The 25410-nt window shown below is 45.4% G+C and overlaps 1 protein-coding gene across 1 annotated transcript in view; it reads left to right on the forward strand.

Moving 5' to 3' along the window:
* Nucleotides 1–25410, forward strand: part of EIF3B (eukaryotic translation initiation factor 3 subunit B) — a gene marked incomplete in the record, with an annotated part of 704366 nt that overhangs the window by 249528 nt on the left and 429428 nt on the right. Inside the window, 2 exon segments of the mRNA XM_044089128.1 lie at nt 10657–10703; nt 11002–11212. Of these exon segments, the coding sequence (XP_043945063.1) occupies nt 10657–10703; nt 11002–11212 (258 nt within the window).

The following is a 25410-nucleotide window of genomic DNA, read 5'->3' on the forward strand; positions in this document are numbered from 1 at the left end:
TTCGTCTAACAATACGTAGTGACTTACCTACAGGCTGCTCCCTTCAAACATTGATCCTTCTCAGAAGGAATGGCCATATTCTTCCTGGAAGATGGAGAGAAGGTTTCTGGACTCTTCTGATCAGGTACATCCCCATTTTGGGCTACAGTACAATGAAAACATGATTGTTACAGGTTCATCACTGGAAGCTGTATCCTTTGGGAGAGTGCGAGTCTTTTGAGAGACCTGGGGGGCATTTTTCAAGTCTACTGTCAGTCAGTCCTTCAGCTATGACCTTGATATCACTTCATTAGTTCTGGCCTCCTTGCTGCCTCCCCCCAGAGTGCTTAATATACTTTATAGAGCACAAGACAAGTGCAAGTAACTTTGCAGTGGTGCAGTAGATGAACCTTTGATCGTTTCAGTGGGCATAGCTAGGGGATCTGAATTGGCATAGGAGTCATTGTTGCTGTCAAAGACAGTGAAAGCAAGTCATTTGTCCTTTGGTGGTGGGAGTGTGCACTTTTTAAATTAAACTGCAAGACCTGATTGAGTTTTGAGGGGATTGTTCTTTCACAAATTGATGGCACAACCAAAGACACTAGGAATGAAACCCTGCAGTATAGACCCTCCAACCTGACCAATACTTGCCCTGGTGTTGCTGCTGTACTTTAAGTGCTTGTGTGCCTGGAGGGCAGACACCGACACTGTTATCAGCAGGCATGCCTGGTGTTTCATTTTAATAACTGTAAAGCCATGTTCTTAGAATATAATTGCCTTGAATATATGAAATTATTCCCTTTAGTATGCAAGTGCTTTAAACACAAGTCCTTAGGGGAGGAAAACAATTTCAAGGTCCTACATAAGTCTGCAGACAAAACTAAGTGTTTTTATAGGTTCATAGGTAGGTACTAGGTTGGCTTTCGCCGCCCCCTTAGATTAATTCCCTGTGCCTCTGTCCAGCAGAGCCACTGAAGTGATCCCCGGGGTAAACTTTCTGATGTTCTTCGTGTTTCACTGTTGCAGTTATTGCATTTAGGGGAATCTGCTGGCAGGTTGCCCTCAGTTGGCCTGAATATCAAAGTCTTGGGTCCTGCGTCGGTTGCTGTCTCCTCTTCCATGACGTCAGAGGTATAAAACATGCAGCCGACCCCATTTTCTTTAGTCTTTCTTGCCACGCGGTGCCCGAAGCAGAAGCAGTTCGCAAGTGCCGGTCGGCCGACTCCTGAGATTTTTGCATTCGAGTTTCAGAACCGAAGTCTTCAGCTAAAGCTAAGTACCTCGTTGGGGAAACTTTTTCTTGCACCTTACCGATGTCAGTAAAAGTTAATAATTGCATTACTTGTGGGAAGCAAATACCTCATAAGGATTTTCATTTGTACTGTATTCCTTGCCTAGGCCCAGATCATAACGTGCCTTGCTGTCTGTTTTGTGCTAGAGTTAACCAATGCACTATTAAGCGTCGGTATATCTTTGCTTCAAAATATTTTTGAAACAGATTTAATTACCCTGAAATGTCATCTGATAGCAATCCGACTACCAGAGTACACAAAAACACAAAGAAAAGGACAGAGACAGACCTTCGAAGTCCAGAACCGACGACAAAGCTTCTCCTAAGCCAGTTGCCGGTTCGCCGGTACTCAGTGAGGCGCCTTCACAGCCCCTGATACCCGCTACTTTTGAGTCGCAGGCCTCTACCAAGACCCATGTGGAGTCCGGTATGCCGCGAGATCCTCAGAGTATTGTACCCGCGGATGTCTCTCCCTCGGATGGGTCTGGAGCCGCTGAGCAGGCACTGGCTTCTGAGGGTGTTTTCAGGCCTCAACATTTCTATATAAAACCAACGCCAGCTTCAAAAACAACTTTTAAGGCTAAAAAGCCGACGCATGAGCCACATGCTCAGGCCCCTATGCCTAAAAAACAGATGATCAAAATGGCTGAGGACTTAATTACTTTGATCAGGGGTTCCCAACCCCCTCCTGGTAAGAGGCCTAGGCAAGACACTGATTATGAATCTTCAGATCAGGTTTCTATTTCTTCTGATCAGAAATTTTCTGTACCACCCTATGAGGATTCAGATGCAGAAGAATCCATCCCATCTGCATCTCCTCCTGAAGAGTATTCTTTTGGAGAAACCTTGCATACTTTAACGGAACATTTTCATTGGGAGAGTCAGGATTTCTCCGAATCAAAAAAGATGCTTAGGGATTTAATTCTTCTTCTCGGCATAGGCCTTTGACTATACCTCCTGTATTAGACGTTGTAGGTGATGTGATTTCGGACTCTAGCATGGCTCCTGATTCCCTACCTCCGGCTCCTAGTAAGCCTGACAGATATTACAGGGTTCCTGACTCCCACAAATTTTTATTCAAAAATCCTGCTGCTGACCCTGAAACTGTCTCACAAGGTCTCAAGGGTGTAAAGGCCTCTTCAGCCAAGAATCCTACCCCCTCTGATAGAGATTCCAGGGCGCTGGATAGATGGGGAAAGAAGGTTTATACGTCTGCAACCTTGGCAATTAGGGCCTTAAACTGCCAGTTTCATATGCTTAAATGTCAACAGCATGTTATGGGATTATTGAAACAGAAAATGATGTTGATTTCTGAATGTGTGGAAAACAAAGAATTACAGGAATCATTGCATGCAGCAGAACAGATTGGAAAGCATACTTTGCAATGTGGTTTTGATTCCTTGGAGACCTCTTGCAAGGCTGCAGTTACTGGATTAGAAGGCATGCCTGGCTCAAGGAGCAAAATCTGCCTGATCATGTTAAAGCTAAATTGTTGGATGCACCTTTACAGCTTGATACTCTGGTAATAAGGCAGAAGAGGTGTTAAAGAAAATGGAAGACAAAGCTAAATCTATGCAAACTGTAAAAGATTTCTTACGTGTGCAGCCACCCAGATTCAGTAGACACTGGCCTACGAAAAATTGGTCCTTTCCTGTGTCCAACAGAGCCTCACAAGGCAAATCCAGGCGCTCAAAAGGCTCTAGATACCAATCACAGGGTTCTTACAGGTCAAAGCAATGGGGTGCCTCTACCTCCAAATCTGGAGGAAACAAAGCACAATCCTACAGTAAGCAGTCCCAATGACTTCCCTCTGCCATCATCAAGCACTTATCTTTTGGCAGCCCCTTTGGAGGGAAAATTAGCACTTCATGCTCAAAATTGGCAGTTAATAACCCAGGACAAGTAGGTATTAAACATAGTATCCCACGGGTACAGATTTCATTTCCATACCTTGCCAGTACCAAACGGTTGGCCAGATCTGCCACAAAATCAATGGGCAGAGGCTCAGAAACAAGTTACGTCCCTCATGAATATGGGGGCTATTCAACCAGTACCAGAACAGGAAAAAGGGCAAGGGTTTTATTCAAGATTGTTCCTAGTACCCAGAAAAGACAATGTCTGGCATCCAGTACTGGATTTATCGATTTTGAACACATTCTTGGACATCCCAAAATTCAAAATGCTGACTTTACAACAGCTTCTGCTCATGCTGGGCAAAGAATGCTTGGTTAGTGACTCTAGACTTAAGAGGCATACCTGCATATCCCAATAAGGGAATCGTGCAGAAGATACCTCTGAATCAAGGTTGGTTTCATGCATTACTAATTCTCTGCACTGCCCTTTGGCTTATTTACTGCGCCCAGGGTCTTTACAAAGTGCCTGGCACCAGTAATTGCATTTTTCAGACAAAGAAGCATACAAATCTGTCCTTACTTGAATGACTGTCTCATTCAAGCAGAAAACAAGGACATTCTTCTTCAACATCTGGCATTTGTAAAAAGGCTTCTAACATGCCTAGGGTACACAATAAACGAAAAGAAATCACAACTGGTACCCTCTCAAAAAAATTACATTCCTGAGTGCAAGCTTGCATACAACTGCCCAGATGGCTTACCTTACGCCAGACACACAAAGGCAACTGACTATTTACTTCAAACAGATGGCAACAAAAACCCAGTTATCTGCAAGACAAATTCTGCAGACTTTGGGGTTCATGGCATCCTGCATTCTACTAATTCCATATGCAAGACTGCATATGAGGAAACTACAGTGGTATCTAAAAAGTTTATGGAGTCAACATTGTCACAGTCTGGAAACAATGATCCCTCTCATCCCCTGCCTACAACAGGAGTTTCTTTGGTGGGCAGAGACATGTCACCAGAACATGGGACGGTCTTTCACTCTACCCCCTGCCACCCAAAACCCTAACTACAGACGCATCAGATTATGCTTGGGGAGCCCACCTGGCGGGGAGATGCATTCAGGGCATATGGAGCCCAAAACAAATGCATCTGCATGTCAACCAGAAGGAGATGTTAGCTGTTCAGAATGCCCTGACAGCCTTCAAGGATTTACTTCATCCAGGACAACTATTGATAAAGACGGACAACACCACGGTTGTGTGGTACATAAACAAGCAGGGGGGGTACACATTCCTACCCCCTTTGCAGACTAGCCATGGTATTGTGGGACACAGCCCTGACGTACATCTTCAAGCTCAATTCCTGCCAGGAAAACAAAATACTCTGGCAGACGATCTAAGCAGAAATCTTATGGACCCTCACGAGTGGAAACTGGACCCACAATTCTTCAGCATGATAACAGGGAAATGGGGAGTCCCAGACGTAGATCTATTTGCCTTTCCTCAGAATTGTCAACTGGACAAATTCTGCACAAGGACGTATCACAGACAAGCATGGAAAGTGGATGCCCTATCCTTCAGTTGGAAAAACCTATCAGTCTACGCCTTTCCTCCTCTGCCTCTTCTACCCAAGGTCTTACTAAAGGTCAGACAGGAAAAAACAAAACTGATCCTAATTGCCCCGGACTGGCCTCGCCAGCACTGGTACCCAATTCTAAGGAATATATCTCAACTCCCACCTTGGTACTTGCCTCAAATACCTCATCTACTGTCTCAGCAGAGCAATCAAATTCTGCACAGTCAGCTCCAAACTCTGAACCTGGCAGCGTGGCTGATCATGTAATTATTCAAACAACACCTCTCAGTAAATCTGTGATGGATGTCATTTTGGAAGCCAGAAGGCCTAGTACTAGAAATTCTTATGCTGATAAATGGAAGAGATTCTGTGCTTGGCACCAAGCACAAGGAACGGACACAGCAAAGCCAAATATTAATCAGATTTTGCAATACTTGACAAGGGCCTATCTTTTTCATCAATAAAAATCCATGCCTCTGCCATCTCGGCTCATTACAACACAGAGCCTCCCATATTTTCTCTTCCTCTGCTAAAACAGTATCTTAGAGGGGCCAAAAATGTAAGGCTTCCCAGAAGATCACCAACTCCTGCGTGGGACCTCAGTTTTGTGCTGGAAAAGCTCACCCTGCCTCCTTTTGAACCAGGAGTTACTGCGGACATAAAGTTTTTATCTTGGAAAACAGCCTTCCTTCTGGCAATCACTTCAGCAAGAAGGGTTTCAGAACTACAGGCCCTCATGGCTGTGGAGCCTTTTATTACATTTCATCCGGACAGGGTGTCCCTCCGGACCAATCCTTCCTTTATGCCTAAGGTGGTATCCAGTGTGGCTCTTAACCAAACTATTCACCTGCCAACTTTTTACCCAAATCCGCAGAACAAGGGGGAGCGGATTCTGCATTCCTTGGACATACACAGACAACTAAGATTCTACTTAAACAGGACCAAATCTTTAAGAAAGTCTGAGCAACTACTGGTGGCATTTGCTGCAGGAGCAGATGGGAAGGCTATTTCAAAGTGGATAAGCCACTGCATTAGTTTCTGCTACTTGCATCATGGTAAACCGGTGCCCAAGGAAATCAGGTCACATTCCACCAGGGCTGCATCTACCTTGGCAGCTTTTCTCAGAGGAGTTCCAACCAAAGACATTCTAGAAGCTGCTACTTGAAGCTCTCTTCATACATTTACAAAGCATTATGATTTTGCCTCTCTTCTCTAAGTCCATAGCAGGCTTTGCCACTGCAGTTCAGCAGGGCCTTACAGCCGCTTCTAATGCTATTTAACTCCATCCTCCCATCCATAGCTTTGGGATTCTACCTAAATGTAATGACTGCAACAGTGAAACATGAAGAACATAGTACAGTTGTGTACACTTACCATAAATGTAGATGTTCGAGTGTATTCACTGTTGCAGTCCGGATTACCCACCCGCCATCCCCCTTTTTTCTAGATCTACCCTTTCCTTCATTGTATTCTACAGCCTTTGTGGTGTATTTGCTTTTAGATGAAGGTAAAGTTTATGTTGTTACAATTGCATTTATATATATTTTTGCTCCCTATTGGGGGGCACCTGACATCTGGGGCAAGAAAAACTGAAGAAAATGGCATCGGCTGCCTGACGACCTGACGTCATGGAAGAGGAGACGGCAACCGAAGCAGGACCCAAAACTTTGATATTCAGGCCAACTGAGGGCAACCTGCCAGCAGATTACCCCAAATGTAATGACTGCAACAGTGAATACACTCTAACATCTACATTTATGGTAAGTGTACACAACTGTACTTTTCCCATCCACTCGTCAAGGTTTCTTTTGAAGAGTGTTACCGAGGAACTCTGCCTAATGTAGATTGGAATCTTGTTACAGAGCATGGGAAGTCTCTGGGACATGAATCTATCCCTCCAGCACGTCCTATTTATTGTTGTGGTGAGGTTTAGATCCCTAGAGCATGTGGCTCAAGAGGATATGGTTTTCTTTAGGTGGAGCATGTCCATCAATTCTGGGTTGGACATGGCCTTGTATGTCAGGCAGAGATCACCTCTGAGTAGGCGGTATGCAACCGAGTACAGCTGGAGTTTCTTCAATCGAGTTGCATAGGGCATCTGTTTGAGGCCAGTGATCCTCTTGGTGAGGTACATCTGTGGTCCTTCCAGCTGTTGCAGGTGTTTAAATGGTGCTTTGTACTCTATGATGGGTCTGATGAGTGATGTGTAGAGGGGCACAATGACCTCTCTTGATCTGGATGCAAACACTTTTGTGATTAGGTGGGTCACATAGAAGGATTTTCTAACCACTTAGGCAATGTGATTATCAAAGGAGAGATTGCTGTCTACTTGGCTCCCCAGATCCCTTATTACGTCTTCCGTATTTAGGGGGCTGCCACCTATGTGGTAGTTTGTGGGTACTTTGTTTTTTCCAAAGGGGATGACTATGCACTTTTTGGCATTTAGCTTGAGGCCATGGTTTTGACACCAGGCATCTGTCTCAGTGAGACCTTTTTGGAGGGTGTCTGTGTCAGCTGTAGAGTCAATTATAGCCCCTAGTTTGCAGTCATCTGCGAACTTTGTCAGCTATAGTCCTCCTGTGCTTGCCTGTACCTCTGAGAAGTATATGCTGACCAGGAGGGGTCCTAGGACTGAGCCCTGCGGAAGGCCACTTGTAACCGGTTTAGAGTCAGACCTAGCTCCCGCAACTCTTACTGTGTGTCCATGAACCAGTTGGCAACCCATTTCGTGATGTAGGGTTTTATGTTCAGGCTGGTGAGCTTGTCTGTAATACCAGAATGGTGTCGAAGGCCTTTGCGAGGTCTAGGTAGGCTGTGTGGACCACCTTTCCCTCATCTATAGCCTTGGTAACTGTCTCAAAGAAGTTCACCGGGTTTAGGAGGTATGATCTGCCCTTAACAAAGCCGAACTGGGTAGGGTCCAGTGTTTGGAGGTTCCCAATGTCTCTGTTTATGAGCTCCATGATGATGCGCTCCATAGCCTTGCAGACCAAGCTAATCAGGCTTGTAGGGCGATAGTTCCCGGGGTCTGTTGTGGCTCCACTTTTGTGGAGCGGAGTAACCGCTGCTTTGCACCACTCTATGGGCATGTAGCCTGTGGAGAGGCTGAGTTTGAACAGTGTGAAGGGTTAGTTCATCTTTGAGCTCATGTAGGATGCAGCCTGGGACACCGTCCGGTCCCATTGATGCTGTGTTTTTGGCTTTGGTGAGGGCTGTTTTAACCTGAGTGTTTGTGATTTCAGGGGCACTACATTCTTCTGGTATGGTTATGGGTCCTTTTGAGGGTGAGGGGGGTGAAGTTTCTCTCTGTGGATATGTGCCTTTCCACTTCCTCATTACTTTGTAATTCTCACTCTGAGATTATTGCTTCTTGAACAAAGAGCTACAGAAACAAATATAAATTAAAAATGTGGGGTATGTAGTGTTTAGCAGCCATGCTTGACTGACCACATTTTTTTTTGTGCTGAAGTATCAAGCTTCCTGTGGTAAGACTACTCCCGGCTAAGAATTCAAGCTCAGAGAATGTGAAGGGGCAGTTAGTAAGTGCACTTCTGTATAGAGGTCATCTTTTCAGACATTCTTTCCAAAACAAGTCATTTAAAAAAGTAGACAAAAGAGAATAACCATGTAGCTGATGAAGCAACCTCCCTCCAACCCAATGCACAGCAAAACCACCCCACAAAGCAGTGGCCATTTTGTTGGCAGCCATCTAGGGCAGAATACTAAGCAGGGGCTTTGAAAGGAAATGGAAGCCATTGGCATGTAAAGTTGGAAGAGGCTGGGCCTGGCAGCTAGGCAGAGGAAGGGCAAAATATCCCCTATGTAGCAGTGAAGGAAACTGGCATTACTGACTACCAAACCCCTCACCCCCTTTCCCATTCCCATCCTCCTTTTTTTTTTTTTTTTTTTTTAACACCTTTGAAACGGTTACATTCCTTTTTAAGATAAAATTTGGTTTGGCCTGTCACTGAACCCTTGGATGAAGGAGATATCAGCAAAGCAAAATAACTTTCGAAGTGTTCCTCCCTTTCTAGTGGCATTTTGTCTTCCCTTCAAATTAATCACTTTACCCTTATTCATTCTGGAGCAACTGTTGAACAGTGTGGGCTGTAAAGGGGATACCCGTATAACATCAGGTAAAAGGCTTCTAGTGAAGGCTGTTTTGGGTACCGGAATATAGGATGGCATCTGGAGGACAGTACAAACTGTAAAAGTTCCTAGAGCTCAAAAATTCGAAATGTTCACAGTGCAAGCCCTGCTTCTCCCTTCTGCGGTATGCAATTTTTGATGACAGCAATAGATTTTGTAGTAGATCACTGTTGCAGTACCTCTCTCTCCTTCCAGCCCCTCTTATTTTGTCTGTTTTTTTTCCTTTTGTATTTCTAGGGTGATGCTGTATGCACTTATGTGTATATAGCTTACTTTTGTCTTTTTTTTCCTAATCTTGTCCTTCCAGGGCTCTTGCCTCCCTTTTTTTCTAGGCAAAAAAAGGCTCTGAGGAAATTGAGTTCTAACTGCATTTATATGAGCTCCTAACAGAGTGCATGGAATGTGGCCTAAAGCTCTGAAAGATGGTCTGTGGCATGAAGTAGGACCCATATAACTTAGGCTACTGCAAAAGTGATGTACTTCTTTGCTACGTTCACTAACATAACTGTATATGTTTCACTTCTCTTCACCTTTATATACTGCTTTCATTTTGTTAGTTCTTTGTTTGCAATCTCTTGTCCCAGCCTTGTGGCCCAGGTAGTAGCTAAAAAGGGGTACTGTATCAGCCCTGTTACCAGGTCTACAAACAATCAAACAAATAAATCTCAGAGGTTTTAGCGGAAGTTAATAACCTTCTTTCTGGTGTAGTCAGGCGTGGTTTTCTCAACTTCTCCAAATAGCCTGGTAAAAAATACTATCCTCAGAGGTAGACTTGTTCACATAAGTGAGAGTGGGATACCAGACATTCCACCTGGTCTCTATGGAGTAAAGTTAAGGGTTTAGTGACTGTAACACATATGCCTTCCCAGTGGATGGCTGTATCATACAGGTGGGTTTGGAGGTTCAATACTATACCTTTCTGTCTGGAAAAGTAGAAAATATTGTGCCTGTTGTGACAACCAGAGTGCTCATTAAATATGTCAGTCATTCTACATTGCCTATCAGAAGTTTTCACCCAGGGGTTGGCAAACTTTGGCTTGTTTGTCTTTTAGAACACCAGTTTCACCCTGTTTTGTAGTTAGGCTGTTTTTCTCATAGGGTAATAGGTAGGTACTAGGCTATTGGCCCTAGGGCCTATATAAGCCTAGCCAAAAAGGTACCTTGTCTTTCGCCACCCAAGAAAATTATTTTCCTGTACCCCTGTTGAGCAGAGCCGCAGAAGTGATCCCTGGGGTGAATTTCTTATGTCCCATCCAATCATCAAGATTTTTCTTGAGTGCTAATGAGGAGCTTTGTTTGATATAGATAGGTAGTTTGTTCCAGAGTATGGGAAGTCTCTGGGACAGGAATCTATCCCTCCAACATGTTCTGTTTATTGTGGTGACAAGGTTTAGGTCCCTAGAGCGTGTAGCTCGGAGGGATTGGGATTTCTTTAAGTGGAGCATGTCCAACAGCTCTGGGTTTGACATAGCTTTGTATGTTAGGCAGAGATTGCCTCTGAGTAGGTGATCTGGAGTTTTTTGGAATGGTCTGTGTAGGGCATCTGTTTGAGGCCAGTAATCCTCTTGGTGAGGTATTTCTGCGGCCTTTCCAGTTGTTGTAGATGTCTTGTGAGGTACATACCAAAAGGGGCATTGTACTCTGTAATGGGTCTAATGAGTGACAAGTATATATGTATGTATCTGTCTATACACATGCGCATGTGCACACACAGAATTGTGTACTCGTTGCATGCAGACCGTTTTATTTTTTAGTATATTTTGTAGTAGAGAAGCTAATGTATTTTCCTTTTTGTTTCAGTCTATGGGATTGTTGGACAAAAAGAGTTTGAAAATAACAGGAATCAAGTAAGTAGATTCTTGTCCTACATATTCTTAAGTGTATGAAACTTACTGCCAGCAGTGATTGTGGACTTCCTAAAGTCTCTTATTGGCTTAAATGATAGATTTCTGTGGTAAATTGTTTTTACTTAAATACCTACTTGACACGAGTGCAATTGCTGATTTAGATAGCTTTCTTGTTTCTAATTGTTTTCCCACATAAAAGCTCTCTGAGCCTTCGTGATCAACAATAAGTGATGTGTAGTGTGTCAGAGGTGCTTGTGCTCTTACAGTTAATAGTATGAATTTTTCATCCCACATTCAGGGATTTCTCATGGTCTCCTGGTGACAATATCATTGCGTTTTGGGTACCAGAAGATAAGGATATTCCTGCCAAAGTGACCCTTATGCAGTTCCCATCTAGGCAGGAAATCCGAATCCGAAACTTGTTTAATGTAGTAGACTGTAAACTGCACTGGCAAAAAAATGGGGATTATCTCTGTGTTAAGGTGGACAGAACACCAAAAGGTACACAGGTATGTAAACTTTAACTGTTGTGCGTGTCTGTTCATGCATGCATACGTGTGTACAGATTCATTTGTGATTTTATTCCTGTTTCTTGTAACCATAGACAGCATTGCTTTAGTTTCCCCCCAATCACAATGTGAATACATGATTTAGGATGTCACATTTTGTACCAAGCTGTCCATTGTCAATACTTTATTTATTTTTTGTCACTGCTCTGGTTTTTCCAGGTTGTACCTAAAGCAGTGGTTTTCTCTGGCTTATCACAACGTACCTATTAAATATTAAATAAAATCAAAGTTAATTTGTGCAGGATAGGTTTAAAACACTGCTGTGGCATGTACATTGGGTTTGATAGTTTTATAGAATGTGCACAGTGCCATGTAGTTGCATAGATATGCATTTTCAAACTTAAAATGAACAGGCAGTCTACTTTCAGTACATTTACTGAATGGTTTATCTTGATTTAGGAGTTTCATTTTTCTTTGTACAGTGTTCCTACTGGCTTTAAGTGTATTGGTGTATCTTATTGTGAAGATGATCATTAGCAGCTTTTATTTTTCTGTTGCTATATTTATGAAATGTATTCTGAAAAAGGTTATGTAGTACATATGCATTGATTTTTAACACCAAGGTGCTGTTACCAGGTGTTAGTGGAAGACTGATACTTGCAAATCCACTGACAAGTGGAGTGGACTTTGCTGTTCTCTTCCCTGCAGGTTATGAATCGTAGCATGCACACGAAGATGAGCTGCACTTGTGTTTTGATAGTACTAAAGTTCCTTGTAAATGGAACCAAAATCTGTCCTGTGAAATAAGTTAACTGATGTAGTACTTATGCAGTCAAAAGCTGTTGTCATGTCGTTTTAAACAGCTTTGATTTGCTTTGGAATCGCTTTCCAGTTCCACTATACTACACTATAAGATTTTTGATGATTTCTCACTATTTAGTTTCTCCAAATCTTTTGGGATCTGAAGTAGTTAACTTCATTTGTCCATCAACCTGTGGGTATCTGATCCGAGTCGGCAGCTTCAAACAGCTAAGATCCGAGCTCCAAGCTCCTCCCCCTTACCCATAATCCCCTGCTAACCCTTCCTGTCCTCAGATCTCGTTTGCCGTGTTTCAGTCAGCAGCTTGATTGAGCTTCCAGGCCTGTGTAGTCCAGATGTTCATCGTGCATACAGCTGCAGTCATAACAGATGGGTTCTCCTGCTGTCAGGCGGGTCCTTGGTCGGCCAAATTCCAAAGTCTAGGTCCGGCGTCGGTTGTCGTCGCTTCTTCCCTGACGTCAGTGCGACAGGGGTATAAAAGAACAAATATTGGTGTGTGTGCTTCCCCTAGTGTTTTGGGTTTATGAATAAAATTGTGTAGTTAATCTTAACAGTTTTTAGTTAGTTTGTCCTCCCCCTGCGTGTTCGTGAAGGCGTGTTTGTGTTGGGCCTAGTGTTTAAATTTTTCTTTCCTAAGTATGTCTGAGGTCCCTAAAGCCTTTTTTTCTAAATGCGCCAAGTGTGGCCATAAGCTGTCCCCAGTGGATGGCCACACTCGGTGTGTTATTTGCGTTAGGGTTGACCACCTCTCTTCAGGCTGCACTATTTGTGCAGCCTTCAACCCCAGGGCTTTGAGGGACAGGAGATCGAAGTTGGTCTTGGCGGGACTGTTGCCCCCGGATCCGACTTTGGCCTCTTCTCCCTCTGTGGCACCTGCCGCGACTGCGACAGTGCCGCCCTCCATCCCTGCTCCCCTGGCCGGGACTCACCCTCCCACTGCTGGCCAGGAGGAGAGGGAAGCTAGGAGGAAGTGCAAGAAGGACAAACATCACAAGTGGCGGGCCGAGTCTTCCTCCTCGGCCCCGCCAGCCAAGCAAGCAGCTTCTCATAGGGCCTCCGGGCCTTCTCCTTCCCGGCTCCATTCTCCCCATTTTTCACCGGAGGAGGAGGAGGCCCGGTCTCCTTCGAGGTCATCAAGGCGGCACTCCCATCCCGCCTCAGTGGCCTCCTCTAGGTCGACTAGAAGCTTATCCGATGCAGACATGGACCGGATGATGCGTAGGTTCCTCCAGGCCCAGCTGCAGATGGGAGTGCTCCTGCCCCCCCCCCTTCGGAGGGGAGCTCGACCCCTTTTTTTGCCCCGATAGCTCCTTCTCCGACCCACTTCCGGGGTTCGGAGCCTTTGGAGCCGAGTAGCGTCAGAGCCGGGGGAATGTCGGCTCCGATAGTACCTCGTACTTAGGCGCCGACAGCACCCTCGAGTTTGTCTGGTCCCTTTTCGGATCTGAGCTCTCTGAGCCGCGAAGAGCTGAGCTTCGGATCCGGAGGTGTCAGTGTGTCTTCGGCTTCATCTCAGTTGGAGCATACTGGCCCTTCGGATCCGACTGCTTCGGCACCGCCTCCGATACACGCATCGGATCCGAGGGGACTGCTCTCGGATCCCAGGGAGAGCAGCTCCCCTTCGATGTTGTGGAGAGGGTTCTATCGAGGGACTCGAGACCCGAGGCTCCTGCTACGGCTCCACCCTGCACTCCATCTCAGACGGGCCTACCTTCCATCACCCGGCCACAGGGACAGCCTGCGCCTACGTCCCAGATAGTTCCCTTGGAGGAACAGGATGTGGTTGGTGAGGCCCCCCCCGAGGAGGTCCCTCACAAACGCAAGTGCAAGAGGAGGCACTTGGACTCACCTGAGTCCTTGACAACAGATACAGATTTGGAGGAAGGGGAAGGTTCCCCAAGGTCACCCCCCGAAGACGTCTCCTTCGGAGACATCATGGAAATGCTCCAAATTAGAGGAGGGTGGTCCACCCAAAAACCTTCCTCTGATGAGTCTGTATTTCTGGAGGCATTTGACGCAAGCCCATCTACCTCTTGGGTGTCCCTTCCCGCCGAGCCCCTGGTAGACCTGATTACTACCAGGGCATGGAAGGAGCCGGACACTATGGAGCCCATTACCAAGAGGCCTGATAAAATTCTTAGCCTCCCTTCCGATAGAACTTGCTGGAGCAAGGGTGCTCCTGTAGATGCCATGTTGGTGGCGGCCGCCACTAAAAAGGAACTGGCCAAGGAGAGTTCCTCGGTCCATCCTCCAGACAAGGAGTCTCGGACGATGGACCATTTGGGGAAGCGGATGTTCGCTTCAGCCACCTTCTCGGTAAGGTCACTGAATTATATGGCACACGTGATACGACTCCAGAGGGATCTCATCAAAGAATACGCCGGGTCGCCCCCAGAGTCCATGTCGGCAGAGGATAAGAAAGTATTCTCTACCCCAATGGCCACTCTCAAATCCATTTCTAACACCTCTATGCGGCTCCTCTCTCATGCCACGGATGGAGCCGCTAGAGCTAGCGGAGCAGGCATTGTCTTACGACGGCATGCTTGGCTCCGCCATTGTGATTTCACGGAACCCTTCAAGGCGTCCTTCGCTAATGCCCCGTTTGCCGGTTCTTCTCTTTTTGGCAAGACCGTATGTGACACACTGGGTCCAGAGCGAAAAAGATGGGAAGACGTCTGCCGTCGAAGTCCGCTTCTCTGCTCCCCAGAGGTCCTTCACTAGGAACCAAAAGGGACAGAAGAAGATGTGGTTCCGGAAATCTCAACAGTCCGTTTCGCTCCGGACCCCTCATCCTTCAGAGGCAGAGGAAGACAGGGTGGACGCCGGCCCAGAGGCAGAGGGGGACTGAAGAATTTTGGCTCGAGAGAACCGTTTTCTGATCGGCCCGCGCAGCAACCCTGAAGGGTTACCCAACTGCTCTACTCTGGAGGCAGTCGGGGGGCGTTTCTCGAGGCACCTAGCTATGTTGGGAGTCCATTACAACATATCGCTGGGTGCTTCGGATCATATCCAGAGGTTACAAAATTCCCTTTCTCAACCTTCCTCCCAAACCTGCCTGCCGATGTCCCACCCAATCAAAGGGAGGCAGCAGCAGCAGAAATCATCCAGCTGGTAGAAAAAAGAGCTATCCAGCATGTCCCCCCCAGACCAATCCGGATCAGGCTTTTACTCCAGGTTCTTTTTGGTGCCAAAAAAGACGGGGGACCTAAGACCAATCCTCGATCTGTCCTTAAACCTTTCAGTGGCCAAAGAAAAGTTCCGGATGGTCACCATTCAATCCATTCTCCCACTCCTGCAGGAAAACGACTGGATGTGTTCCATAGACCTCAAGTACGCGTATTACCACATTCTAATGGACAGGCGATCCAGAAGGTTTCTCCGCTTCCGGCTAGGAGCCAGCCACTACCAGTTCAGGGTCCTCCCGTTTGGTCTCACCACAGCCCCCAGGGTGTTCACCAAAGTGTTAGCGGTGGTAGCGGCCCACCTGAGGCTTCAGGGAATACAGGTCTTTCCGTACCTAGACGACTGGCTCCTGTCCACCCCCACCAGGCATCTACTGTGCTCAGCCAGAGATTATTTCCTCCATCTGGCTTCCTGACTGGGAATCGGTCATTCTCAAAGAAATCTTCTCTCCAACCAACCCAGGTCTTAGACTTCATTGGAACCAGATTGGACACAAATCTTCTGCAGGTCTTTTTGACTCCGGACTGACTTCGGACCCTGAAGCTGCACGTACTAGCTCTTCTGAACTACCCAGCTCCTCCAGCGGAATTGGTCCTGAGGGCTGTAGGCTCTATGGCAGCGACTATCAATCTATTACCCTTGGCGCGCCTGAACATGAGGGTACTGCAATGGACCCTACAGGTCCAGTGGTCCATTCGACAACATCCACTGTGTTCACCTATTCCCCTCAGCAGGGTTTGCAAGAAAGCCCTACTCAGGTGGCTCCAGTCTCCGGACCTCCAGAAAGGGCGTCCTTTCTCTATGCCTTCCCTGCTTGCCACAGTGACCACGGACGCTTCTCGCCTTGGGTGGGGGGGCACTGTATGGGCAGAACCGTCCAAGGCACGTGGACCTAATCAGAGACCTTGTTGCACATCAATGTCCTAGAGATAAGGGCGGTGCTTCTTGCGTTGCGAGCACTCCAAGCCCTCCTTCCCTTGGGAACTATTGAAATTCAGACAGACATGTCAGTCGTCTGGTATATCAACAAACAAGGGGGAATCAGGTCCTACCCACTTTGTCGAGAGGCCATGAGAGTTTGGGAATGGGCGATTTCCACCAACCGCTTTCTCATAGCAGCGCACATTCCGGGTCAGTCGAACATCTTGGCAGACAGGCTGAGTCGAACCATCTTTTCACCATACGAGTGGTCTCTGAACCCGAGAGTGGCGAAGCAAATTTTCCTCAAATGGGGTCAACCTTGCTGCTATCTCTTTGCGCCTCCTTCGAACGCAAAGTGCAGCGACTACTTTGCTCTAATTCCCCACCAGGGAAATCCCCCAGAGACGCTGTGGTGCATGTTTGGCCATCCGGTCTACTTTATGCTTATCCTCCTCTTCCCCTAATGCTGAAATTCTTGCAGAAAGCACGTCGGTTGGGGAGCAGAGTGATCCTCATAGCCCCATTCTGGCCTCGTCAAGCGTGGTTCCCTTGCCTGTGGTCTCACCTAGTGACCACCCATGGGTTCTAGATGCCACACCGGATCTGATCTCCCACCCGCCAGGGTTGACAACCCCGAACCTGGACAATCTCAAGCTCACAGCTTGGTTGATCCAGTTCCAGTGATAGCTAGGACTCCCAGTATCTCGTCATCTGTTAAGGCTATTTTAGTAGCCGCTCATAAGCCTTCCACGAGGAAGGTTTATAATAGTAAGTGGAAACGTTTTTCAATCTGGGCGGAACGCAGAAACTTAGATCCCTTTACAGCTCCGTTACCAGCAGTGCTAGAATTCTTATCAACCTTATTCGACCAGGGTGCTAGCTCCTCTACGGTCAAATTCCAGTTAGCTGCAATCTCCCACTATCATGTGGGAAATGGTCTCAGCCCCCTGGCCTCTTACAAATTATGTAAGACCTTTTTAAAAGGCACCTTCCTCTTGAGACCTCCTGTTAAAGATCCAGTTCCTCCATGGGATTTAACTCTTGTTCTCCAATCTCTGACAGCCCCTCCGTTCGAGCCAGCAGCCTTGGTAGACCTAAAATTCTTATCCTGGAAGACGGCCTTCCTTATTGCCATCATTTCAGCTAGAAGGGTTTCGGAACTTCAAGCCCTTTGCGCCAAACCGCCATACTTGGTTTTTCATAAAGATAGAGTCTCCCTCAGGACCAATCCTTCCTTCTTGCCCAAGGTCACGTCGGAACCCAACATCAACCAATCCATTAATTTACCAGTATTCTTTACAAATTACCAGAACAAAGGTGAATCTAAGTTACATTCCCTGGACGTACACAGGCAATTAAGATTTTATCTGCACAGGACCACTGGTCACAGGAAATCGGACCAGCTCTTTGTATCCTTTGCAAAACCCTCTTTGGGAAAACCAGTATTGAAAGTTACATTGTCCAGATGGATTTCCCAATGTATCTTACTAGCATATCAAAGTTCTGGTCAACCCGAACCTGCAAGAGTCCACGCTCATTCTACTCTATCAATTTCCACCTCTGCTGCTTTTTGGTCCAGAGTTTCCTTGGATGACATTTGCTCAGCAGCCACTTGGGCTTCATCTCATACGTTCATTAACCATTACAAGTTGGACATAATTTCCAGAGGGAGAGCATACTTCGGCTCCACAGTGCTCCGGAATATCCTTCCATGAGGAACTCCCAAGATGTTCTTCATCTCACATTGCTGCAGTCCTTACATATGGGTAGTCCGCTGTCCTCGGTCGGCCCGAATACCAAAGTATTAGGCTGACGTCGGTCATGGGCGCTCAGATCTGACATCAGAGCGTCAGGGTATTAAAGCGCATGACCGACGTCATATCCTCAGTCTTTTTTTGCCGCATGGTCCGATGCAGAAGCAGCGTTTGCAAGTGCTGTTTGGCGTTCTGAAATTTTCGTATTCTGAGTTTCAGACCGAAACCAAGTTGGGCTAAGTACCCCGTTGGGGAATATTTTTGTTTTTTCTTGCCTCAGTTAATTCCGGATGTCAGAAAAAGTGAATAATTGTATTTCTTGTGGGAAACAGATACCGCATAGGGATTACCACTCTCTTTGTATTCCTTGTTTGGGACCTGAGCACGGTAGTCGGTGTCGCTTTGTGCTAGGTTTAATAAGCGCACCATTAAACGTAGGTTAGATTGCGCTAGGCTTGTCTTCGTAAGCGGTGTAATTATAATATGCCGGATCCTCCGCCGCTACCGCTAAGAAGCGCAAAGACAAATCTTTAAAGTCCAGGCAGGATGAGTCGTCCGTTCGGACGCCGGTTCTTAGAAACTACGGTGGAATCTGTGGATCCAGCCGAGGTTTCAGTGGAGTCTCAGGGGGAGGCTTTAATTTTGCAAGATGTGGCCTCTCAGGAGTCAGGTCAGGCTGAGGGGCCTCTCAGGTTGCTGTTCTCCCTTCCTTGCCTAAGGTGGTTAGGCCTTCTCCTTCTGTCTCTAAGGCTCCTTCCAAAGGCAGGCCTGGTTTGCCTTCCACAGGTGTCAGTCCTAGTTCTGCAGGTTCTGTGCCTAAAAAACACATGCTTAAAATGGCAGAAGATTTAATTTCTTTAATCAGAGGTTCTATGCCCCTCCTGATAAGAGGCCTAGGGTGGAGCCAGAGGTGGAAAGTTTGGAGCAGGCTTCAGATTACTCAGAGTCTTCGGCTGAAGACATTCAGGATTTTCCTCCTTATTCTGATTCAGACGCAGAGGACTCCACTCCTTCTGCTTCTCCTCCAGAGGATTTTTCTTTTTCAGAAACCCTGCATTCTATGAGGGAACATTTTAAATGGGAAGGTCAGGATTTCTCAGACTCCGAAAGAGGCTTAGGGAATTTTTGTTTTACCACAACATAGGCCCTTGGCTATACCTCCTGTTTTGGATGTTGTTCAAGACGTTTTCTCCGAGGCTTCCCTTAATCCAGACTCTCTGCCTCCTGCCAGTTAAGCCAGACAGGTATTACAGAGTACCTGAGGCTCATAAATATCTGTATAAGAGTCCAAGGGCTGACCCAGAAACTATTAGCCAGGGACCTAAGGGTGTCAGGGCTTCTGTTGTAAAGAATCCAGTTCCTATTGATAAAGATGCTAGAGCTTTGGATAGATGGGGTAAGAAAGTGTATACCTCCTCCACTTTAGCAATGAGGGCTTTGAATTGCCAGTTTCATATGTTGAAGTATCAGAATTTTCTCCTTACTCAACTAAAATCTAAAGTGGATGCTCTGGCAGAGGGCATAGAGTGTAAAGAATTACAGGATTTGGTACATGCCTCTGAACAGGTGGGTAAGCATTCTTTGCAGTGTGGTTTCGATGCTTTACAGGCTTCTTCCAGGGTGGCTGCCACTGGTTCAGGTATTCGCAGGCACGCCTGGTTTAAAGATCAGAATTTGTCAGAGTATGTTAAAACTAGAATTTTGGATGCTCCTTTACAGTCTGAAGTTTTGTTTGGTTCTCCTGTGGAATCTGTGTTGAAGAAAATGGAAGACAAGGCTAAATCTATGCAGACTGTTAAAGATTTTTTGCAGGTGCAGCCTCCTAAGTTTAGCAGGAATTGGCCTACTAAGGGATGGGCTTATCCTTTATCTGATTCACAGTCTAGGGGCAGATCTAGACGTGGTAGGGGCAGAGCTCAGAGTACTTTCAGGCCTAGGACGTGGAGTTCACCTGCACAATCTACAGGTGAGGGCAGGGGCCAGTCCTTTCGTAAACAGGCCCAATGACCTGCATTTTCAGCTGCCAGATTGTTCCTGTCTGGCAGCTCCTTTGGGAGGAAAGTTGGCACTCTTCAAACAAAACTGGCTTTTAGTCACCCAGGACAAATGGGTGTTGGACATTATAGACCGAGGCTACAAGTTTTATTTCCATACATTGCCTCCTTTCAAAGGCATGCCAGACGTTCCTCCTCAGCAAAGGGTAGAGGCTCACAAGCAGATTTCTTTACTTCTTCAAATGGGGGCTATACAGCAGGTCCCTCTGTCAGAAGTGGGCCTAGGATTTTATTCTCGCCTGTTTCTAGTACCAAAGAAAGGAAACACTTGGAGACCGATTTTGGATTTATCTATCCTCAACACATACCTAGACATTCCAAAATTCAAAATGTTGACGTTGCAACAACTTCTACCTCTGTTGGGCAAAGATCACTGGATGGTAACTCTGGATCTCAAAGAGGCTTATCTTCATGTTCCTATCAGGCCCAGTTGCAGGAGGTTCCTGCGTTTTCGGGCTGGGACTTTACATTATCAGTTCTCTGCATTGCCCTTTGGCTTATCTACTGCGCCCAGGGTGTTCACAAAGGTTCTGGCTCCAGTGATAGCTTTCTTACGGTTAAGAGGAATACAGATTTATCCTTATTTGGACGATTGCCTGATTCTTGCTCAAGACAAGTACGAACTTCTTCATCATCTACAGTATGTGATGGCAGTGTTAAGGTGCCTAGGGTATTCTGTGAACGAAACAAAGTCCAGTCTAGTACCCTCTCAGGAAATGTGCTTTCTGGGTGTGAGACTGAATACAGCTTCCCAGATGGCTTTTTTGACCCCGGTCAAGCAAAAGAACCTTACTCTTTACTTCCGTCAATTGTCTCTACGGTCCAGGCTGACTGCAAGGACAGTCCTTCAAGCCTTGGGTTTCATGGCATCTTGTATTCTGGTGCTTCCCAATGCCAAACTGCATATGAGGAAGCTACAATGGTATCTCAAAAATGTATGGACACAACACTGCCAAGATCTGGACACTGTCATTCAAATAATACCTTGCATTCAAAAGGAATTTTTGTGGTGGGCTCAGGAATGTCACCTAAACAAGGGACTCTCTGTGACCCGACCAGAGGCGAGTCAGATTTTAACGACAGATGCCTCGGACAAGGCTTGGGGAGCACACCTCAATGGAAAATGGGTGCAAGACACGTGGCCTGCCAGACTTCAACATTTACATATCAACTTGAAGGAGATGTTAGCAGTCCAATTTGCATTGATGGCTTTCAAGGATTTACTTCACCCAGGGCAAGTGTTGATTCAAACAGACAACACAACTGTCATGTGGTACATCAACAAGCAAGGGGGAACCCATTCGTACCCTCTTTGCAGGCAAGCAATGATTTTGTGGGAGACTGCTCTCAGTTTGCACCTCAATCTTCAGGCAAGATTTCTACTAGGAGCACAGAACTCCTTAGCAGATGTTTTGAGCAGACAGATAGTGGATCTCCACGAGTGGAAATTGGATCCTCATGTATTTCGAAAATTGACAGTGATATGGGGAACTCCAGACATAGATCTGTTCGCTTCTCCACTAAACTTCCAGTTGCCAAAGTTTTGCACAAAAATGTTTCATCCCACAGCTTGGAAAGTGGATGCTCTATCATTCAGTTGGAGCAATCTTCACGTCTATGCCTTTCCACCTCTGCCTCTCCTCCCCAAGGTACTCTTGAAGGTCAGACAAGACAAGCCCTCCATGATTCTAATAGCTCCAGATTGGCCTCGACAGCACTGGTACCCTCTGCTGAGGAGTTTAGTACGGAGCCTCCATGGCCTTTGCCTTCGATTCCGCACCTTTTGTCACAGGAGGGCAATCATTTCCTCAATGTCAGGATTCAGTCCCTGCATCTCACAGCCTGGCATATTCTGTTCTAGAACCTGGAGGGTCGCAGCTTCCACAACAAGTTTTGAATGTTATTTTGGAGGCCAGAAGGCCTAGTACAAGGAAAGTTTATGCTGATAAATGGAGGAGATTTTTAATTTGGAGCAAAACAAAGGGCTTTGATGTTTCCAGGCCTGATTTAAGTGTTTCTCTTCAATATCTTACAGAATTATTAGGCAAGGGTTTGTCTTTCTCCTCTATAAAAGTTCATGCTGCAGCCATTTCTGCTCATTATGACTGTGACCCTCCATTATTCTCTCATCCTTTGTTTAAACAATTTCTTAGAGGGGCAAAGAACATAAGACCCCCACGTAGAGCTCCTACTCCTGCCTGGGATCTCAATTTTGTGTTGGAAAAACTTACTTTACCTCCTTTTGAACCTGCAGCTACTGCTGAGTTAAAGTTTTTGTCTTGGAAGACTGCTTTTTTGTTGGCCATTACGTCTGCTAGAAGGGTTTCTGAATTACAGGCTCTTATGGCAGTTGAACCCTTCCTAATTTTTCATAAGGATAGGGTATCTCTGCGTACTAATCCTACTGTTATGCCTAAAGTGGTTTCAAATGTGGCCTTGAACCAGTCAATTCATTTGCCTACTTTTTATGCAGATCCCCAAAATAAAGGGGAGAAAATTTTGCACACTTTGGATATTCACAGGCAGTTGCGTTATTATTTGAGCAGGACTAAAGGGTTCAGACAGTCTCAGCAGTTGTTTGTTTCTTTTGCTTTGGGTTCTCAGGGGAAACCTGTTTCAAAACAAACTATTTCTAAGTGGATTGGCTTTTGTATTGCTTTTTGTTATTCTCATCATGGTAAGGAGATTCCGGCTGGAATCAGACCTCACTCCACTAGGGCTACTGCCACTTCTACAGCTTTTTAAGGGAGTAGCTACTAAAGACATTTTGGAAGCAGCTACTTGGAGTTCAGTGCATACTTTTTCTAAACATTACCATCTTCCTCTTTATTCCAAATCTAGGGCTGGATTTGCCACTGCAATCTTACAGGGCATTTTGGCAGCTCCCAATGCTTTATGATTTTGCCAGCCTCCCTTTACCTCTGCTTTGGAATTCTACCCATATGCAAGGACTGCAGCAATGTGAGATGAAGAACATAGTACAGTTTTGTACCTACCATAAATGTAGATGTTTGAAGATCCACATTGCTGCAGTCCAATTTACCCTCCCTCCTTCCCCTCTGTAGTTTGGAATGATTGTATGGTTTGGGTGGTAGCTGTTTGTACATGCCTTTTGGGAAGTATTCTATTTTTGGCTGTGGCCTTTCTTTTTAGGGCCTTCTGACATCTGGGGCAAGAAAAGACTGAGGATATGACGTCGGTCATGCACTTCAATACCCTGACGCTCTGATGTCAGATCTGAGCGCCCATGACCGGCGTCAGCCTAATACTTTGGTATTCGGGCCGACCGAGGACAGCGGACTACCCATATGTAAGGACTGCAGCAATGTGGATCTTCGAACATCTACATTTATGTAATGGTAGGTACAAAACTGTACTGTTTGTGTAGCTGGGGACTCTGTCCCACAGGTTGATGGACAAATGAAGTTAACTACTTCAGATAAAGAAGTTATGTACTCACCATAACGTTCCATCTGAGTAGGTAATCTTCATTTGTCAGCAACCGACCCTCCCTCCATCCCCCTAACCTATAGTGCATACTAGAAGGATTCCTAGCCCTTGTTTCCAGATAAATTAGGTTAGGATTTTCAGGTGACTCCTGTGTTATAATACTCTGTATTGCTAAGTAAACTTGATCTGAGGACAGGAAGGGTTAGCAGGGGATTATGGGTAAGGGGGAGGCGCTTGGAACTCGGATCTTAGCTGTTTGAAGCTGACGGCTCGGATCCGATACCCACAGGTTGATGGACAAATGAATATTACCTACTCAGATGGAACGTTATGGTGAGTACATAACTTCTTTTTTCTAATACCATGAAGGGAATGGACCCCATTCCCAAGTCAAAGTATGATTAAAGTTCATGAAATTAGTATTGTTTCAATCTTTGATGTCAGGCAGAAGTGCTATTCACAGTACCTGAAATGTACCCAGTAATTATTCCTTCTGCGATTCGTTTGGAGTTGCATGTATTGGTAACATATCTAAATACGATTGTAGATTCTTTTAATATCTGTTGCTCCTACTACTATTGGAACTTTCTGTGCATCTTTCTTCCACATTGCTCTCGTTTCTGCCTGCACTTCCTGTTATTTTATGACTGTGTCTGTCCATACGCAAGACACTGTAGTCACTGGGTGTAGCGGTTTCAATGATCAGTGCTACTTTTGTCTTTTCATGGACCACTATATCTGGTTTTCTCGCATCTATCTTTTGAACTGTTGGTAATGGGCGATCGCATGTGGTGTGGATTTAATCATTTTCTATGATGCTTTGTGGCTCTTGTTTCCAGTGTTTTTCAGCTACTTCAGTATTATAATGTTTGCACAATCCCCAATACAACGGTCTTTCCACATTTTTATCCATTGAGTATACAGTCCCTTTGACATAAGTATGTCACAACCAATAACAAGGTTTGCAATTGTTTCCAGTTCTATTTTACAACACCTCCTTTTGTTTGTTTTTCCCACATGTTCAATGGACTTGTACATAGGCCAGTATCTTGGGCTTCCAGTATTAACCTTACATGTTTTGATTTGAATTCACCTCTCCTTAACCATTCCTTGTTGTTTTCCTCTCAAATCTGTCAAACACCTTTTGGGGCCAGTCATTCATTCCAAAACTGTATGACGGGAAGAGAAAATCAGTTTATAAGCTTGAATTTTGTTCCTAGATGTCAAAACTGTTTTCAGGGTTAATTTAAGTCTTCTAAAATATTCCTTACTGAGTTTTTTATTCATATTTGTTCATGTTGTACTGTTGATTCTTCTTCATTTCCCAGATATTTATACACTCCCTCTTGCTCATGTTCTTTTATGTCACATTCTTGTCCAAAACTGATGTTTACTTGGTGCTACAGCTTTCCTGCTTTAAAGGTTACTTTTGCACATTTAGCAAGACCAAATAACATTCTTGTATCATTTGATAAAGTTTTGACTACTTGCAGTTGTGCTTTCAGTTCCTCATCTGATGAGATATACAGTTTTAAGTTACTGACAAAGAGAAGATGACACGTCTTTACACTTTGTTGCTTTCTGGAAGCCAAATTATAGCCATGATCTAATCTGTTAAACAGACAGCTTTATTGGATTAAGGGCAAGACAAAAGAGCAATGGTGACAGAGAGTCACCCTGGAATATCCCTCTTTGGATTTTTATCCCTGGAATAATAATTTGTCCTTTATCATGGCTTAACTGCAAAAGTGGTTTGCCACTGTTTCTTGGTCGCTATGATGTAATTTGTCAGTGCAGGGTGTATCTTATGCATTTTTAAGCACTCTTTTATCCATGAATGAGGGATACTGTCAAATGCTTTTCTGTAGTCAGTCCATGCCATACTTAGATTCTCCCCCTTTTTACAGTTCTCCAGTAGACTTTATTTAACAACAAAGGATCCTTTGCTCCATATAACTTTCCTTTATTGCTCTTTTGTTCTATTGCCGTAATTTAGTTTTCTTCTAAATGACTATA

This window comes from Protopterus annectens, chromosome 12.part0 (assembly GCF_019279795.1).
Source record: "Protopterus annectens isolate FY-2018-M chromosome 12.part0, PAN1.0, whole genome shotgun sequence".
NCBI classification, from domain to species: domain Eukaryota; kingdom Metazoa; phylum Chordata; order Ceratodontiformes; family Protopteridae; genus Protopterus; species Protopterus annectens.